The sequence below is a fragment of the Castor canadensis genome, chromosome 14 (assembly GCF_047511655.1).
Source record: "Castor canadensis chromosome 14, mCasCan1.hap1v2, whole genome shotgun sequence".
Taxonomy (NCBI): Eukaryota; Metazoa; Chordata; class Mammalia; order Rodentia; family Castoridae; genus Castor; species Castor canadensis.
The window spans coordinates 35555580-35575729 of record NC_133399.1 but is presented as its reverse complement, the minus strand read 5'-3'; the positions used below and the strand labels follow the sequence as shown (position 1 = coordinate 35575729).

The 20150-nt window shown below is 39.2% G+C and overlaps 1 protein-coding gene across 1 annotated transcript; it reads right to left on the bottom strand.

Annotated features, from left to right (window-relative positions):
- Positions 1–1199: 1199 nt before the first annotated feature.
- Positions 1200–6725, bottom strand: LOC109680044 (CD209 antigen-like protein 2). Its single transcript, XM_074053431.1, has 6 exons — positions 6594–6725; positions 6096–6463; positions 5673–5744; positions 5108–5259; positions 4301–4410; positions 1200–3699 (listed from the first exon to the last, which is right to left on the bottom strand). Exons 2-6 carry the CDS (start codon positions 6388–6390, stop codon positions 3684–3686), a joined length of 645 nt encoding a protein of 214 aa, XP_073909532.1. The 5' UTR covers positions 6391–6463; positions 6594–6725; the 3' UTR covers positions 1200–3683.
- Positions 6726–20150: the final 13425 nt, after the last annotated feature.

Here is a 20150-nt window from a genome sequence, read left to right as displayed (position 1 = left end):
AAAACTTAATAAATCAAATTTAATAACTCATTGGAAAGCATCACCAACAGGCTAGATCAAGCAGAGAAATAATATCAGGGATTGAAGTCAAAGTTAAGGAAGTATTACATTCAAATAGTAAAAAAGAAAAAAATCATGACCACAATTTTCAAGAACTCTGGGACACAATCAAGAGACAAAACCCAGGAATCTTTGGTGTAGAAGATAGAGATAAAATAAAAACTTCACACACAGAAAACCTATTCAATCAAACTAAAGAAGAAAATTCACAAATTTAGAGAAAGATATGCACAAGGACAAGGGGGCATTTAGAAACTAAAATAGACTTGACCAGAAAATAACCCATCCATGTCATGTTAGAGTTAAAATGTTAAGAGAACAAAACAAAGAAAGGATTTTGAAATCTGCAAAAGAGAAGCACCAAGTAACTTACAAAAGCAAACTCATCAGAATTTCATCAGACCTCTCAACAGAAGCCCTAACAGGAGAGCATAGAACAATATATCTCAAGCTCTGAGAGTGAAGAACTGAAAACCAAGATTCCTATGCTCAGCAAAATTAGCCTTTAAAAATCAATGGAAAAATAAAGACCTCCCATGACAACAACAAAGGAAAGCAATCCATCACCATTAAGACAGAACTGCAGAAGATGATTAAAAGAATCATACACACATGTAGGTTTAGATACATCAGTGGTGAGAAGGACATTTGGAGTACAAAATACTTACATAAGAAGGAGATGTTAAATAAAACTCACAGGGGGTTTTGGACTAAGCTCAAACACAAGAATAAGCAAAACACCAGTCACTTCTGTTAAACTTCCTAGTGACCAGGTTTTTAATTATCTGCTTCTTTTTATTTGGGGGAGGAGTCTAACTAATATAGTTGTCTTTAAAATATAGCAAAAAGGGCCATTTACTAAACTCTGAAGTGAAACATACATGGAATAGGAAAAAATCAATAGTTAAACTATCAAGCAGATGATGAAAATCATTAAATAACAATGAAATGTTAGTAGTACTGCCTAAACAGATAGGAAGTTAAAATGCACTTATTCATCAGAGCTAGATTATTTTATATTATTGACTATAAAAATACTACTGTGAAAGATAACATCAAACTTTGAAAAATATTTTACAATGGTAAATTTCTAATTTTTACATTTAATGATAAGACCACAATAAAAAGTTGACCATATACTTATCTATGCATTTTGCAGATTAGTAAAACTAAGGGCAATTTTAGATTTCATAAAGATGAACAATCTTTTACCACAATTCCCGCATGGACCTATCCTTTCGAATGAAACTCAATATAGTATCAAAGTAAATCAAGACTTCCTAGTGGCTAAAATCCCCAAAAATACACTGTCTGAAATAGCTACAAGTTTATATCAATGTCTTCTTTAGCAAAATATCTAATGTCTTATAATCTTTCTGTCCTTATCTCAATTTGCAATAAATTAGCTCTTTCTCTGACTTCATGAAAAATCGTAATTAGAGGGATAAGACCCAATTTTTCCAACCAGGCTAGTTTTGGTAGGCATGAAAATGAAGTTCCTAATTCATGTCCACTTGAAGTGACATCACCTAAACCAATCAACCGTTCCTCTCTTGTTTTGTCTCCCTGGTGCTGCCTTATGAGGACAGCAACTTTGAAATGACAAATCTTTTCTTTCTGGTCCCTTTAGCCCATCCCTGTCTACATAACCAAACTCCTTTACTCCATGGATTGGAAGACTCATCCTACGTGCCCTGTGATAGACATGACCATGAAGCCACTTTAAAGCAACTAAATTGTAATTTTGTCCTTTATAGAGGATGGATCTCAAATCAATAATCTCAAAAAACTAATAAAAAGAAGAACCATGTCAACTCACAGCAAGCATATGGAAAAAATAACCCAGGTAAAAACAAAAAACAATAAAATTGAAAACAGAAAAACAATACAGAAAAATTTTAAAAATAAAAACTCTAGTGAGATGGAATTTAACATGCAAGTTGCTCATGAATGAATCAACACATGTGAAATGGACAGAAGCCTGTGGGATTTTCTGCCACCAAGTAAGAAATTCTACACTTCTGACACTAGCTGCTAGAGGGCAGCATAAGATTCCATTAAGGAGAGGGCTCAGTCTTACAAAAATGACCTTACTACAGATGTCCGCTGATGAAGGGTACCTAACTCAGACTCCACCAGGCCAACTACAAATTGGGAGTTATCACAACCCCCTTTCATGGTTTGTAATTTGACAATGGCCCACACAGAAACTCAGAAAAACACTTGATTGTATTTTCTGATTTATTACAAAGGATACAACTCAGAAATTGCCAAATAGAAAACATGCAGCAAACAAGAGAAAGAGTGAGGAGGTTGCGTGGAGCTCCCATGGCCTCTCCTGGTGACACCTTCCAACACCTCCACCATGTGTTCACCAGCCTGGGAACTCAACAGATCCCTTCATTCAAAATTTACAGAGTTCAATCCTCAATTACTATCTCTCTCTGGAGACTGGTCAATGGATTCAAACATCTAACCATCCATTCACCTATGTGGTCTTTCTGTGACCTGACTGATCCTGACATTTCCTAGCCTACTCCCAGTCATTAGTATAAACTCAAGTATGATCAAAAGGACTCATTGTTAATAAATAACAATACCCTTATCACTCAGGAATCAAGACAAACATCTAATGCATGTATTTTTATTATGCCGCAGGAATGGGAAAGGGGACAAGTCCAGCAAAAGAGGTCTGATGGATGTCACAGCAGACCCCATGTATAGATCTGGAAATGGAATTATTCCTTTTTTAAATCTAACAATATTTTATTTTACTGTCTCATACTGAATTGTTCTTCAGAGTTGCACCATGTGACACCATATGGTCAGATTTTCATCTTTCTGCACCCATGTGAGCTGAGCCACAAAGGAGATTAACCTCTGAGAAGGCATCTCTGGGTTTAACAGGGTGACAGCTGTCGCCAACAGAACTTCCAGCAACCGGGGCTACATGTCTGTTCTTGAAGAGAGATATACAAGGCCCAACTCAGAGGTAAGCACATCCTCACTAAAGAAGCTAGAGCTGGGTATCTGACCACTTAATACCAAAGTCATTGATTAACTGGGAGATAAATTCCCTAGTGCTGCCAACCTACAGGTTGAACTACAGCAACAAGAGGAAGTCCCTAAGCAAAGGGGTCACAGGGGATGTGGACAGAAGTTGAGCAGATGGAAAGAAAGTATGCAGGGATAGGAATAAATCCCTAGGGTGCAGGTAGCTACACTTGGCAATGCAAACCCTCAGATCCCAACAAGAAAGACAAAGTATTTCAATGGAGTGCACCCAGCCCCCAAACATATCCCAGATCTGGTTACAATATTAAATGACAAGGATGGATCAGAACCACAATCTGTAAGCCAAGGGGACCCTGGGAACATGAGAGGAAGCATAGCAGCGGTCCAGCCCTATAACCTCCAGCAGAAAAAATTCCCAACAATGCCCACAGACAGAGGCTAGTGCTGCAAAGATGGAGAATAGGACCTAGCCATCACTCTTTGGAGCAGGACACTGAAGACTTCTTGCAGATCCAGAATTTCTTTGTTACACAACCCTCATCATTCCAGCCTTCATCTTTAAATTCTGCACAGTCTTCATCTTCTTGGTCGTTTGGCTCCCCTTCATTCTAATACTTGCGGAAGCTGCAAAGCCCATCAACAACATGGGTTCTGTCCCAGCCCAACTATGAAACTACTTTCAAGCTTCTAGAAATGGAAATGAATGCATTCTTCTATTCTGCATATGGCAGACCCGACTGCTTATCTTGGCCTTGACCTTTCTGTCTACTCTTCTTTGAGAGTAAGGAGGGGATGATTTTTCAGATATAGACAAGTCAATCTAGACTCCCACCCTTATGGGACTTTTGCACTGTGGACACTATACACTTGCTCAAACCACCCTGAGGGCAAGCAGAAGATAACGAAGGAGATGTGATGTGTTTCTTAGGATCTGTGAGTATAAGAAGCTATCATTTCAGTAAAATGTTCCCTAACCTGGTGGTCCTACTATTCTTCTTATTTCCTATTGTTAAATCACCCACCCAGACTCTAAACTACACCTGCAGCTGTGATAGTAGAATTTGATACACCTGCCATCCTATCTGCATGTGTGAATGAGGACCTCCTACCTCCACTCAGCAAAATGTCACAGACTGTAACCCCTAGAGGGGACAGGGATTGGGGGAGGAACCACCCCCAAGAATAGCTCTAGTCAGAGTTTCAGAACCAACCCCGCTGGGTTTACCTGAATGGCAGATCTGAATCATTCACCCACTTCCAGGTGCCTTCCTGTTCCAGGTCTGAGATTCCAATCCAGGCACGACCTTTCCCCATAGTAGCCAACTTTATGGACTTCTGGAAGGATAGAGAAGGAGTCAGAAGGACACATCCACTTTTTTGAGCAATTTCTTGGGAAAAAATTTCTTCTTGAACTCTGTCATTTGGCCTTCTAGCATACAAGTCCATGATTCCCCATGTGTGCTCAAGAGGTCTGAGTCCTCCCCTGTCTGTCTTACATGGGCATATGTGTTCTGATTTGTAAACAGAATGTACAGAGCTGGCCTCTCATCATAACCATTGGGTAATATGGCGTGTTCATTGGTCTTAGAACATCTGAGCTTGTCCATGAGCATTTACTCATGACTGAGTTTCAAGGGTTGGAGCTAAGCCACATCAGTTCATGAAAGCTGATCTGCCTTGAGGGATGACCACATTGGAAGTTTCACATCATATATTCTGGCAATATTTACACCATGGAAATTTGCAAAAAGTATACATCAGCTTTCTCCTCCCACCCTAGGTTGTTAAACACTGGCCAAAAACACCAAAGAGAACACTTACATGTTATGTGTTCTCTAAAAGTTTCACTCATGTTCACAACTTGCGTGTCATTTTGCTTATGATTCCCTCATTCATTCCTTTCTTCTCCTCCCCTTCCAAATGGAGTAAGCACTTCATCATCCATAAAACTCTGTTTGATCACCATCCTCTCCCACTTGGCTAGCAGCCAGATGTATCTTCCACACCAGAATGGACCCTCAACCAGGCATACCTGCTCCTCAATATTTTCAATGATGATAAGTTGGGCACCAATGTCCTTGAAAGCTTTAACAGAGTTTTCCCAGTTCCGTTGGGTCTTGGAGAAAAAGTAACAGTTTCCTAAGAAGAACGTCCAGTCCCAGGGGCAGGGGTGGCACAGGCGGTCTGTTGGGGGAAGGCAGGTCAGCCTGAATTCCTTTTAGGATGTCCATGTTCCTGTGTCTCCCCACTGTCAAGCCCTCCATAGTCAGGGCCCTCCCTTTTCACAGCACTCTGGGAGACCATGCCCCTCTCCACCTCCTGAGCCCCTTCCCTAACCCAGGAGAACCCAGTAGTCCTAGCCCCATATTCTCCAAACTGGAAGTAGGGGTTTAGAACTCAAAACGGAGGCCAGAAGCCTGACTGTGAACACGGCCCCCTATGAACACCAAGTGCCATTCTCAGAATTACTCTGTGTTCCCAATTCATAGATGAGGAAACTAAAACTCAGAGAATACCAATGATTCAAACACAATGACCTTACAGGGCAACCCTGTCAGGCACAAGGGGACAAGGGGACCTGATTTCCAACCACTCACCTACTTCAGCCTTCAACTTGGTCAGCTCCTGATAGATCTTCTCCTGTTCCTGAATGCTGGGAGATTTGGAGACTGTACCCCCCCAAAAAAACCCAGAATCTATAATTATCAAACACCTAGTGTGTGCCACAGTCTGCACTGGGCCCACAGGGGAATAATTTCTGAGATCTAATCTCTCATTTGATCACATAAGAAGAGGAACCAGATACCCGGAGAAGGCTGAACCACAAGGCCAAGTGGAGGCAGGACCCTCTGTTGGCCGTCCTGCCTCCCCTTCCCTACACCAGGAGTGGGAAGGACTCTGAGAAGCTCCCAGAAGCCGCGGAAGAACATGATCCTTTCCTCATCCCCATCTGCCTCAGGGACCTGACTGCCACAGTGGAAGCATCAGACCATGAACCCCAAACCCCAGGCCTGTCTGACCTTGTTGAAGGAAGGCCACCAGGACCCCAACAAATAGAGTGAGGAAGACCATCTGCAGCATCAGGGGGGTAAAGCCATGTCCCAGATACCCTGTGGGAGAAAAAGTGCAGGTTCCGGCACACCAGGGTCTCTGCTTCATCCTGGCACCAGCCTTGTCCTCCCTAGGGTCCAGGATACCGTTCCCATCTGCCACCCTTCTCATAGACTCCAGAACTGAGCCTCCCTCTCCAAGGTTCCGTAAGTGGAGAGTACCACCTTGACTTCCCAGGACCCAAGTATCTGGGAGGAGTTGCATACCTCTCTTCAGCCTCTATCCAAATTATACCTGCAAAGCTATTGAATCCAGAACTTGGTCCAAATCCAGAGTCCTTAAAAGAATATCGGGTGCCAGTGGTTATCAGCATCTCCTCTAAATAGGCAGAGCATAAGGCAGAATCCTGGAAGGCAGAGACCAAAGCTACCCTCCCCCAAGCTCCCAGAGTCCCAACCCAGCCTTACCCAAGGGACTCAGCTTCTGTGTCCTCATTTCCTTGGAGTCACTCATAATCACTACTTTCCCTCAGTACCTGGGATTTCTGGGGACCACAGACTTTATCTGCCACCCCCTGTTCCTCACTTTCTGCATCTATTCTCACTCACAAAGAGAAACAGGAAATGGGTACAGGACAGGAGAAGGCCAGAGGGAGGGGCTGTGAAGTGGCACAGCCAATATGTCATGTACCAGGCCTTTCAGGATTTCAGGGATAGGTTAGGGAGGTTTACAGACCATAGCAGAAAGGATTGGTCCACTGGTGATAAGACCAAACTGTAGGTGACTTTGAAGATACAACTAACTTTTGTAAAAAAAATAAAACTACTTTGTAATGTCTCTTTCACCTACTGTGGGGGTGGGCTAGCAATGCCCCCCATCTTCCTGGAAACAGTGTTCACTCTGATCCCATGTTTCTCTACCTGAGTTTTCTTATGTCTTCACTTATGATGATTTCCACTGAGTTTGATGTTGAAGATGAATTTTTATTTTTACTTAAGCATGTTGTAGTCTGGGACTTTTCAATCTGCTTTATATGTTCATTCACTTACTCTCCCCACTGTGGTGGATGACCTTTTTGTCCGTTTAACAGTTGCGAGAAAATGCACAGCAAGGTTAAGTAGCTGGCCTATAGTCACACAGCTGATTAATTGTGAAGGTGAGATTAAAACACAGAGACTGCCTCTACATGGTACTATGAAACTGACTTTGTTGCCCTCTCTTTCAATAGAGTCAATGACTTGAGGGCAAGATAGGGTAAGGAAAAAGATTTATTTGCAAAGCCAGCAAGTCAAAGAAAATGGAGGTCAAGGGATGGGGCTGGCTCAAGGGGTAGAGCACCTGCCTAGCAAATGCAAAACCATGAGTTCAAATCCAAGTGCCACCAAAAAAATTATCAGGAGGCAAAAAATAGCAAGAAGGAGTCTATTGCGAATAATGACTGTCTTTTCTAGGGATGGCAGGCATAAGGTTTACATTGGGAGCTATAGGCAGTGGAAGATCAGATAGGTAGGCACCAGGGAAGTTACAATTTCCAGTGTAGTTACAAATTTTGCATGACTCTATCTGTTCTTATCAGTAGGTCCTGGATGTTCTGGGTTCTGTAAATCTAAAGAATGTTACTGATTAAAAAGTCTTATGACTCACATCTTTTTAGCCCCTTTTACCAGGAATAGTTAACTCTGTAGTTAATAAATAAGACACAAAAGTTCTTCCAGAGAACAGAAAAGATAGATGAAAGACACTTTTCCCTGAAGAACAGGAGGAGATATCATTTGCTGGAGAATAGTTTTCAATATGCTAGATGGTTTCAATCATAGGTGTCTTCTACAGCAAAACTAACCAGTGAGTAATACTGTACTTCCAACTGTGTGACTTTCAAAATTACTGACTTTTGGTAAGTCAACTATGACCAAGTGAGTCTGTAGAGTTTTTTTTTTAGGTTTATCATCTATAACATACAATCTACCATGTGAACTAAGGAGAGTCTCAAAGTCTTGAGGAAGAAACAAAACATCTCCTAGATGCTTTCTTCAAAATTTTCCAAAATAATAAAACATAAGTGGCCACCAATATGAAAATAGAAACAAAAAGGAATATCTCCACAGAGTGGAATACTACACAGCAATGGAAAAGAAATGTTGCAATCCATAATGAAGCCGTCTGTCTTCTGAAATGTTCCATGTTTTGATGTAATAGGTGGAGGCATAGATGAAAGTGTATATTAAAGACTTGTGCATTATATTGTATATGTATTATAACTCAACAATGGAAAACACATGCTTGAATCATGGCCAAATAGTGCAGTTTCCTTTGTACCCTGGAGTGACCTGAGGCCCTAGTGTTAGCTCTTTGCTGCTCACTGACATTCTCTACTGCCAACTACTATCTACCCCTGCCACTTTGGTGAATTTAACCCAAGCCTCTCAGCTGTCCAGCCCACTATTGCCCTGTTGCTAGGGCATCTTCCTCCCTGCCATGGTTGATTCTTCTCTTCTTTTTCTTCATGTTTCTAACTCAGCAAAATTGTCTAATACCACTCAAGAGAAAGTCTTACTGGAACCCTAGAGTCTAACACCAGACTAGGAGCAAGGAGAATGTCTGCCAGATACAAAGTGAGTTGAGCAGCCTGCTTATATAACCAAAGGGGGGGTGGGTCAGGGTGTCTGCACCAATCACAAAAGTTCTGTCACATCTGCACCAATAAGGGTACACTCTATTATGCAAATGAAGGATTGTTTTTACACCAATCACAGGTCTTCTATTGAGCCAAAGTCTGGTGCAAGCTGCTTGCTGAGGCAGTGCCTTCTGGAGATGGAGTCAGACTTTGGATGTTGGCACAAGGCAGTGTGGCTCTCTGATTGACAGTCATTTGCTGAAGGACAGCACATTTTAGGGGAAAATGCAACCCTTCACAAAGGTGCTTACAGCAAAAGCTTACAGTAACAGTGTTTTGACAATATGAACAGTGCTTTAACAATTCTTAAACTTTATCCCAGTGCCCCAGAGAGAGGTGGGTCTCTACTATCTGTTTTAGCATTAAAAAATCAACCAATGCACCATATAAACAATGTAAAGTAGAAAATCCACATTAATATCTCAGTGGTTCACAAATCACATAAACATTCATCAAAGCACAATACCAATTCATGATTCATCTTTTTAAAATTCCTAGTCAAGTCAGGTGCTGGTGGCTCACATCTATAATCCTAGCAACTCAGAGGCAGAGAGCAGGTGGATCGCAGTTGGAAACCAACCCAGGAAATACAGTTTGAGAGACGCTATCTTGAAAAAACCAAACACAAAAAAGAGCTGGTGGAGTGACTCAAGATGTAGGCCCTGAGTTCTAACCCCAGTACCACAAATAAATAGATAAATAAATTCTTAGTCAACTAGAAATAGAATGAAATTTACTGAATAAGACAGTAGTGCTGAGAGTGAAGATGGTGAATTAGAGACACTCAGTGATTTTCATCCTCTCCAAGAGTCAGAAACAGAACATCAGGTGTGTGGCTGTGGGGAGAAGTAGGTGATGTAGAAAGGCAGGGGATGGCAGCAGTAAACAGTAGACAGAGACCAGATGAAATCTTGAAATATGCATTTATTGACTTGCATTTGTGAACCATCTTTGAATCCCTGAAATGAAGCCAACTTGGTCCTGGTATATGATCTTTGGCAAGTGATACTGAATTCAGTTTGCAAGTATTTAATTATCTATTTTCAACAGGGAAATTGTTCCATTCTTTTCTTTTGTTGTCATTGGATTCTTATCCAGTTTTGATATCAGAGTAATATTCACTTCATGGAATAAGTTTGGCAGTGTTCCCTTTCTATTTTTTGGAATAGTTTCAGGGGTTTTGATGATAGTTCTTCTTTAAAGATTTGATAGAATTCAACAGCAAATGTGTCCAATCCAGAGCTTTTGTTTGTTGGGAGACTTTTTGGCTGTACTTGGGGTTGAACCCAGGGCCTCATGCATAGTAAACACGAATATTCATGGAAGAGGTAAGTGCTCCCTCACTTGAGCCACAAACGCATTCCTTTTTGTTTTATTTTGTATTTTGTTTTTGAGACAGGGTCTTACTGCTTTGGGCTAGGCTGACTTCAAACTTACTACTCTCTTGCCCTCCTGTCCTAAGTAGCTGGAATTTCAGAGATACCTGGCTTTTGGGGACACTCACTATTAGTGCTTCAATCCCAGTACTCATTATAGATCTCTTTTAGTGCTTTATATCGTCTTTGTTCAAGTTTGGTAGGGTGTGTCTGTTTAGAAATTTATCCATTTCTTCTTGATTTTCTAACTTATTGGGATATAAGTTTTCAAAATGTTTCCTAAAGAGCTTCTGGACTTCATTTGTATCTGCTGTAATATCCCATTTTATCTCTAACATTATATATTTGGGCCTCCTTTCTTTTTCTTTTGATTAGTTTGGCTAAGAGTTTGCCAATTTTGTTTATCTTTTCAAAGAATAAAGTCTTTGTTTCATTGGTTCTTTGTACTGTTCTTTTGGTCTTCATTTCCTTAACTTCCATGCAGATCTATAGTATTTCTTTCTGTCTACTAATTTTGGACTTCACTTTTTCTTTTTCCCAATTTTTATTAGCAGAAGTTAAATATACAAGGGGGTTCATTGTGGTGTGTACATGCTACCTATAACATGCTTAGTTTAAATTCACTTCATCTATATTATTCCTTCTTACTCTTTTCCCCTTTCCTTTCGAAGTTTTTAGTGGGTTTTCTTATGGTATTTTCACACACACACACACACACACACACACACACATACACACAGTGTGCTTCTGTCATATTCACCCCCATCATGCTCTCCTTTACCCCTCCCTTCTCACTGTTTCCCCCCAAGTAGTCCTCCATTTACAATAATTTCCTATTATTATTATTACCATTATCATTATTATTTTAGATCTTGATTCTGCATATAAGCAAAAATATCATCTTTGTCTTTCTGGGCTTTGCTTATCTCATTTGCTCTTGTTTTCTTAGAATTCAAGGTGCACCATTTGGTTATTTATTTGAGAACATCTGTGATTTTGTAATGGAAGCATTCACCAATATAAATCTCCCTATGAGAAAAGCCTTTGCTATATCCAACATTCTGGTGTTTTGTAGTCTCATTTTCTTTTTATTTTATGAATTTTTTATTTTCCTCCCTGATTTCTTTAATGACCCATGGTCTTTTTATGTACTTCCTATAGTTTCTCTTGCTATTGAAGTCTAAGTTTATTCCATTATGATATAATAAAATACAGTAAATCCAATTTTCTTATATTTGCTAAGAGCTTGCCCTATGGCCTAAAACATGATCTATATTGGAGAAAGTACCCTGGGCTGTTGTGAAGAAGATGAACTCCACTGCTGCTAATTGGAATATTCTGCAGACATCTGTTAAGTCTATTTGATCTACAGTGCAGCTTATCTCTGAAGTTCCTTTGTTTAATTTTTGTCTGGATGATCTCTTTTTTGATGAGAGTGTGATACTGAAATCACCCATGATTATCGTATCTGAACCTTTATGTCCCTATATCTTGTAGTGTTCATTTTATGAAATTGGGTGCATCAATTTGGGCACATATAGATTTATAATTGCTTTATCTTGCTCATGGATTGTTCCCTTTATTAATATATTGTGACCTTTATTTTTTCTAATTAATGTCTTAAAGGCTACTTTGTCAGATATGAGTATAGCTATTCCTGCTGGCTTTCAGTTTCCATTTGCTTGGCATATTGCTGTCCTTTCTTTTAGTTTCTGTGTGTCTTTGACAGTGAGGTGCATCTTGCAGACAACAAAACACTACGATCTTATTTTTTAATCCAATCAGTCAGTGTGTGTCTTTTAGTTGAAGAGTTAGGGCCATTTACATTTTGAGTTATTATTGATTTTTATAATTTTGTTGGTTTTGTCCTGATTGATTCCAGTATGTTTATTTTTTCCCTCCTCCCTTACCCATCTTGGGAGTTTGCTGGCTCACTTGATTTTTTTTGATATTCTCTTTTTTCATCTGTTTCTCTTGTGAAATTTATTCTTTCCTGAGCTTTTGTGTTGTTAATATCTTTCTTCCTTATCTGTTCGCAGGATTCCTTTAATAACTTCTGCAATTCTGGCTTAGTGGTCCTGAATTGCTTTCATATGTGCTTTTGGGGAAGGTCTTTACTTCTCTATTAGTTCTAAAGGAGAACTTTGCTGAATATAGGACTCTTGGTTGGCTGTTATTTACTTTCAGTGGTATATAATTCCAATCTATTCTGGCTTTTAGAGTTTTCCTAAGATGTTTGATATAACTCTGATTATTTTGTCTTTATAAGTAAGTTATCATGATTTTCTTACCACTTTCAAAATTCTTTGTTCTGTAATCTTGGTGTTTTAACTATAATTTGATGTGGAGAGGTTCTTTTCTATCATGTGTATTTTGGGTTCTAAATATAATTGTCCCTATCTTTCCCTAGCTTTGAGAGATCTTTCTGCTATAATTTCATTGAACATATTTGCTATGTTCTTTAGATATATCTCAGCTCCTTCTTGAAACTTTTGGGCTTTGCTCCTTGCCACAAGAGGGAGAGCCAATGACTACTACACCTTTCACAGCTGGAGCTCACCACTGCCCAACTTCTCACTGGTCCATGTCCAACCTTCCCCTCTCCATGCATGCTTCTCATGGCTGTGTTGCACTCAAACAACATGGGAAGGTTCAGCTATTGCTCTCCAAAACGGGGAGTGACAAAATGGATTTCTTCTACAATGATGGCCTCCATGCAGGTGGAGTCACTGTCACACCAGATCCCCACCCTGTATATAAGGCTTGCAATAACTATGGTCTCATCCTGCTAGTGTTGCCAGTCAAGATCATTTAACTTACCTTGCGGTTGTGGCTTCAACTTCTCCTCCTCCCCAGGGAGCCATAGTTGGAGCTGCAAGCATTTCAATGGGTACTCTCTCTGTTTCTCTTTCAGCTGTCCTGTTGCCTCTTTCATAATTCCTAATGCTCTTCCTCAAGATTCCCAGTGTAACTGGGAAGAAGAGAAATCAGAATAACAAAAGTTAGGCTATATTCTACTGAGGAAGGGTCTATTCTGCCATTGTACCCAAAACTCCAAGGAAGGAAATTCAAATATACGCAACACTATGGGTGAATCTTGAGGACGTCATGCTAAGTGAAATAACAAGCTGTAAAAAGACAAATGCCAAATAGAGGCAAATAGAGGGTGGAATAAGATACAGTCCAAGGACAGCTCCCATTGGATATGATAACTTATAAGTGACAAATCTGTCCAACTGGAAAAGGTTGAATCACTCAATAAATCATTTTCATACACACAAAAATATGTTATGATTCCATTAATAGTGTTAAATTTTAATTAACATTAATAGTGTGAAAAAATCTAATTAAGCTCTCAAGCTTCACTTGCTCTTAGTTGATTTGTTTTATTTTATTTTTACCATCGGTAAATGACTTTTTTTATTCATTTATTCACCCGTACATACACTGTTTGGGCCGTTTCTCCCCCTTTCCCCCTACTTCCCCACCCTAGCTCTCCCCACATCTTGCTTTCAGGCAGAACCTGTTCTGCCCTTATCTTTAATTTTGTTGAAGAGAAAATATAAGAAATAATAAGAAAGACAAAGCATTTTGGCTAGTTAAGATAAGGATATCTATACAGACAGTTCCTAGCACTACTTCCATGCACAAATGTGTTACAATCCAAGTTGATTCATCTCAAACTGATCTTTTCACTAGTTTCTGATCCCTTTCTCATATTGACCACTGTCGCTTTAAAGTTTCTGTATTAGTTCCCCTGCAGTGTGGACAATAAATACTTTCATGTTTTGGGTTTCATACCTATCCCCATACCTCCTGCAGGTGCTCTCCCCTAATCATGTGACCCAAGTCCAACCACACATTGCTGTATTTGCCCTAGATCTAAAGTCTGCATATGAGGAAGAACATACAATTTTTGGTTTTTTGAGCCTGGCTGTCCATTTACTCCCAAATGATAAGATTTCATTCTTCATGACTGAGTAAAATTCCAATGTGTATAGATACCACATCTCCTTAATCCATTTGTCAGTAGTGAGGAAACTTGGCTGTTTCCATAACTTGGCTATTGTGAATAGCGCTGCAATAAACATGGGTGTGCAGGTGCCTCTGGAGTAACCTGTGTCCCATCCCTTTGGGTATATCCCCAGGAGTGGGATTGCTGGATCATATGGCAGATTTATGTTTAGATTTTTAAGAAGCCTCCAGATTTTTTTCCAGAGTGGTTGCACTAGCTTGCATTCCCACCAACAGTGTACAAGTGCTCCTTTTTCCTCACATCCTCGCCAACACCTGATGTTAGTGGTGTTTTTAATGATGGCTATTCTAACAGGAGTGAGGTGGAATCTTTGTGTAGCTTTGATTTGCATTTCCTTTATGGCTAGATATGGTGAGCATTTTTTCATGGTTTTTTTTGCCATTTGAATTTCTTCTTTTGAGAAAATTCTGTTTAGTTCAGTTGCCCATTTCTTTATTGATTCATTGATTTTGGGAGATTTTAGTTTTTTAAGTTCCTGTATATTCTGGTTATCAGTCTTTTGATGTATAGCTGGCAAATATTTTCTCCCACTCTGTGGGTGGTCTCTTCAGTTTAGAGACCATTGCTTTTGTTTTGCAGAAGCTTTTTAACTTTGTGAAGTCTCATTTGTCCATCCTTTCTCTTAGTTGCTGAGCACTGGGGTTCTATTGAGGAAGTTCTTGCCTATACCTATTAATTCCAGAGTGTTTCCTGCTCTTTCCTGTACCAACTTCAGAGTTTCTGGTCTGATATTAAGGTCATTGATCCATTTTAGTTGATACAGGATGATAAACATGGATCTAGTTTCAGTTTTTTGCAGAGAGATAACCAATTTTCCCAACATTTGTTGAAGAAGCTGTCTTTTCTCCATCGTATATTTTTAGCGCCTTTGTCAAAAATAAGGTGGGCATAGTTGTGTGGATTCATATCCAGGTCCTGTATTATGTTCCACTGGTCTTTATGTCTGTTTTTGTGCCAGTACCATGATGTTTTTATTGTTATTGCTTTGTAATATAGTTTGAAGTCAGGTATTGTGATACCTCCAGCATTGCTCTTTTTGCTGAGTATTGCCTTGGCTATTTGTGGTCTCTTGTGTTTCCAAATGAATTTTAGGGTAGCTACTTTAATCTCTGTGATGAATCTCATTAGGATTTTGATGGGAATTGTGTGAAACATGTAGATTCCTTTGGTAGTATAGCCATTTTTACTATGTTGATTGTACCGATCCATGAGCACGGGAGATCTTTCCATCTTCTGTAGTCTTCATAGATCTCTTTCTTCAGGGGTTTGTAGTTCTCCTTGTAGAGGTCATTCACATCATTTGTTAAGTTTACTCCTAGGTATTTGATTTGTTTGAGGCTATTGTAAGTGAAATTTTTTCCATATATTCTTTTTCAGCTTGTACATTGTTGGTGTATAGAAAAGCCAATGATTTCTGTAAGTTGATTTTGTATCCTTTCACATTGCTGTGTCTGTTTATGGTGTCTAGGAGTTTTGGGGTAGAGTTTTTTGGGTCTTTAAGGTATAGGATCATATTATCTACAAATAGGGATATTTTGATATTTTCTTTACCTATTTGTATTCATTTTATTTCTTCTTCTTGTCTAATTGCTCTGGCTAGGAATTCCAGTACTATGTTGAATAGGATTGGGGATAGTGGGCACCCTTGTCTCTTCCTGATTTTAGGGGAAAGGGTTTCAGTTTTTCTCAATTAAGTATGATGTTGGCTATAAGTTTGTCATCCGTACCCTTTACAATATTGAGATACTTTCCTTCTACTCCTAGTTTCCTTAGAGCTTTTATCATGAAGTGGTTTTGGATCTTGTTGAAGGCTTTTTCTGCATCTGTTGAGATGATCAAGTGGTTTTTGTCTTTGCTTCTGTTAATGTGCTGTATTACATTTATAGAACTATGTATATTGAACCACCCCTGCATCCCTGGAATGAAGCCTACTTGGTCAAGGTGAATGATCTTTATGATATGTTGTTGGATTCAGTTTTCCATTATTTTATTGAGGATTTTTGCATTGATATTCATTAAGGAGATTGGCCTCTAGTTCTCCTTTTTGATGGTGTCTTTGTCTGTTTTTGGGATGAGTGTAATACTGGCTTCATAAAATGAGTTAGGCAGTGTTCCTTCCCTTTCTATTTCATGGAACAGTTTAAGGAGGGTTGTATTAGTTCTTCTTTAAACATCTGATAGAATTCAGCAGAGAATCCATCAGGTTCTGGACTTTTATTTTTTGGGAGACTCTTTATTGCTGCTTCAATTTCACTTTGTGTTATAGAGCTATTTAGGTGATTAATAGCCTCTTGGTTCAATTTTGGATGGTCATGAGTATCTAGAAATATGTCCATTTTTTCATGATTTTCAAATTTATTAGCATATAGGTTCTCAAAGTAGTCTGTGATTGTATCCTGGAGTTCCATGGTATTTGTTGTTTTCTCCCCTTATGCATTTCTGATTTTACTGATATGGGTTTTTTCTCTCCTCATTTTAGTCAGGTTTGCCATGGGTCTGTCAATCTCATTTATTTTTTCAAAGAACCAGCTTTTTGTTCATTGATTTTTTGTATGGTTTTTTTGTTTCTATTTCATTGATTTTGGCCCTTATTTTTATTATTTATGTCCTTCTGCTTGTTTTAGGATTTGCTTATTCTTGTTTTTCTAGGAGTTTGAGATGTAGCATTAAGTCATTGATTTGAGTTCTTTCTATCCTTTTAATATATGCACTCATGGTTATAAACTTTCCTCTTAGGGCTGCCTATGCTTTGTCCTATAGGTTCTGGTAGGTCATGTTTTCATTTTCATTAACTTTCAGGAAACTTTTAATTTCCTCTTTTATTTAATCAGTGATCCATTGATCATTGAACAATGTGTTGTTCAGCTTCCAACTGTTAGCATGTTTTTTACTGTTGTTTTTATTGTTTAGTTTTAGTTTTAATACATTGTGATCAGATCAATGCATGAGATTATTTCTATTTTCTTATATTTGCTGAGGCTTGCTTTGTGCTCTAAGATATGATAAATTTTGGAGAAGGTCCATGGGCTGCTGAGAAGAATGTATATTGTGTGGAAGTTGGATGAAATATTCTGCAGACTTCAGCTAGGTCCATTTGATCTATGGTGTGATTTAGATCTAGGATTTCTTTATTGATTTTTTTTTGGATGACCTAACTATTGGTGATGGGGGGGGTATTAAAGTCTCCCATTACCACTGTGTTGGAGTCTATGTATGTTTTTGGGTCCTTCAGAGTATGTTTGATGAAATTGGGTGCATTGATGTTGGGTGCATATAGGTTGATAATTATTACTTCCTTTTGGTGTATTTCCCCTTTTATTAGTATGGAATGTCCTTCTTTATCTCCTTTTATAATTTAGGTTTGAAGTCTACTTTATCCGAGATAAGTATTGCTACTCCTGCCTGTTTTGGGGGGCCACTGGCTTGTTAAATCCTCTTCCAGCCTTTCACCCTAAGCCAGTGTTTGTTTCTGTTGATGAGATGGGTCTCCTGTAAGCAACAGATTATTGGATCTTCCTTTTTAATCCACTTTTCCAAACGGTGTCTTTTGATGGGGGAATTAAGTCCATTAACATCGAGTGTTAGTATTGATAGGTATGTGGTGATTCCTGTCATTTAATTGTCTTTGTTTTTTAAGGGTTTGATTGTGTGCAGCTGAATCAATGTTACTCTGTACTTTCTTGCCTTTTCTTCTCCTGTGGTTTGGTACTGCCTGTGCTTTCATGATTTGTTTGCTTTCATTTTCTCTGTAGAATTCCTTGAAGAATCTTTTGTAGTTGTGACTTGGTGGTCATACATTGTTTTAGTTTCTGCTTATGATGAAAGACTTTTATTGCTCTATCTATTTTAAATGATAATTTTGCTGGGTAGAGTATCCTAGGGTTGAAATTATTTTCACTCAGTGCCCAGAATACCTCCCTCCGTGCCCTTCTTGCTTTTAAGGTTTCTATTGAGAAAGCTGCTGTGATTTTGATGGGTTTACCTTTGAATGTTATCTATTTTTTTCTCTCTTACAACCTTCAATATTCTTTTTTTTCCTTTTTATTATTTTATTATTCATATGTGCATACAAGGCTTGGGTCATTTATCCCCCCTGCCCCCACCCCCTCCCTTACCACCCACTCCACCCCCTCCCTCTCCCCCACCCCCTCAATACTCAGCAGAAACTATTTTGCCCTTATTTCTAATTTTATTGTAGAGAGAGTATAAGCAATAATAGGAAGGAACAAGGGTTTTTGCTGGTTGAGATAAGGATAGCTATACCAGGCATTGACTCACATTGATTTCCTGTGCATGTGTGTTACCTTCTAGGTTAATTCTTTTTGATCTAAATTTTTCCTCACCCCCAAAAACTTGTCTTTGAGTCATTGGTCTTTTTGAGTTGCAAGCAGTGAACATTGGTTCTGTGGTCACAATACGAGGTCCCTATAGTAATGAGATTAACAGAGACAGGAAAGAGAATGGTGGTTTGTAGAGGCTGGAGGATGGGCAACAGGAGAGCTATTGTTTAATGTGTGCAGAGTTTCCATTTTGTGAAATGAAGAGCCCTGTAGATGAATGATAAGTGACATTGCACAACTTTATGAAAGTACTTACTGTCACTGAACCATACACTTACAATGGTTTAAATGGTACATATTATGTTTATGTTTTGTGTATTACACTACAATTAAAATAACATTTGTAGAGTAAAAAAAATCTTCATAGACACTCCACCAAAGGAGGTATGGGGATAGCAAATAAGCATGTGAAATCTCCTCATCATTTGTATATTAATTCCTCCTATTCCTTCCATTGGCAAGGGATTGCCTGAACATACATCAGGGCACATTGCACTGATGAGGTCACCCTCATTCAGTGTTCACACACACTAATGGCTCAGGGCAGGATAACTCTGTTAGCCATGCAGGGCCACATGAAGGATGCACTTGAAAACACAGTGAACAGCAGGTGGTGAGGAGGCATAATTTGTACTAACACGAAGGTGATGGGCCCATGGCGGGGAGGGCAATAGGAAGTCATACTTGGGTGGATTGAAAAATCCCATGACTGACAGGAAACTGAAACCACTACTTGGGGATGAAAAGAATCCTAGCCTTGCCCCTCAATAAGAAGAGTTGTTTGACCAGGAGACCTTATGTCCACGAGGTGTGTGCGGAGGAGAAATTATCATTAGGCCACTCCAGGGCTTCCTGGTTTGTCCTAGATGTCAAGGAAGCACATCATATTGGGTCTCAGTTGCAGGTCTGACACCACAATTGACCTTTGGGTGAATGACAGAAGTTTAAACCTTGGAGATGACCAAGAATTTCAGGGAGTAGGAGGACACCTCCATGCAAATGAATTGCATATGTGAAGTTATTATATACAATCAAGATCTGATTGCATGCACTCTCACACAGACACACATATCACTCAACTATAGAATACAAGTTTTTCTCAAGTGCTATCGAACATTCACTAAGGTAGCTTACATCCAAGGACACAAAAGAAATCTCAATACATTTAAATAATTTATTTGTTTTTTTGTGGTGCTGGGGAATAAAACCCACATGATGCTAGGCAAACACTGTACCACTGCACCACACCCCAAGTAAGCATCAATACGTTTAAATGAACTGAAATAACTGAATATATCTTCTCATCATAATGGAACTATGATAGCCAGTTTTAGGTCACTGTAATAAACATAAGACAATCAATTTATAAAGAGAAAAGCTTTATTTCGGTTCACAGTTTTGGACTGGTTCCAGTTCATGATTGGGCAGAACCATTGCTTTCAGTCCTCTGGTGTTGTTACTGCACGGAAAAGGTAAGAACATGTGACAGAGAAAACTGTGCACCTCATGGCCAGGAAGAGAACCACAGAGGAAAAGGTAGAAGTTGGGGTCCCATGGTTCCCTCCTAGGATCCTCCCAGTGATCTGAAGATGTCCTAC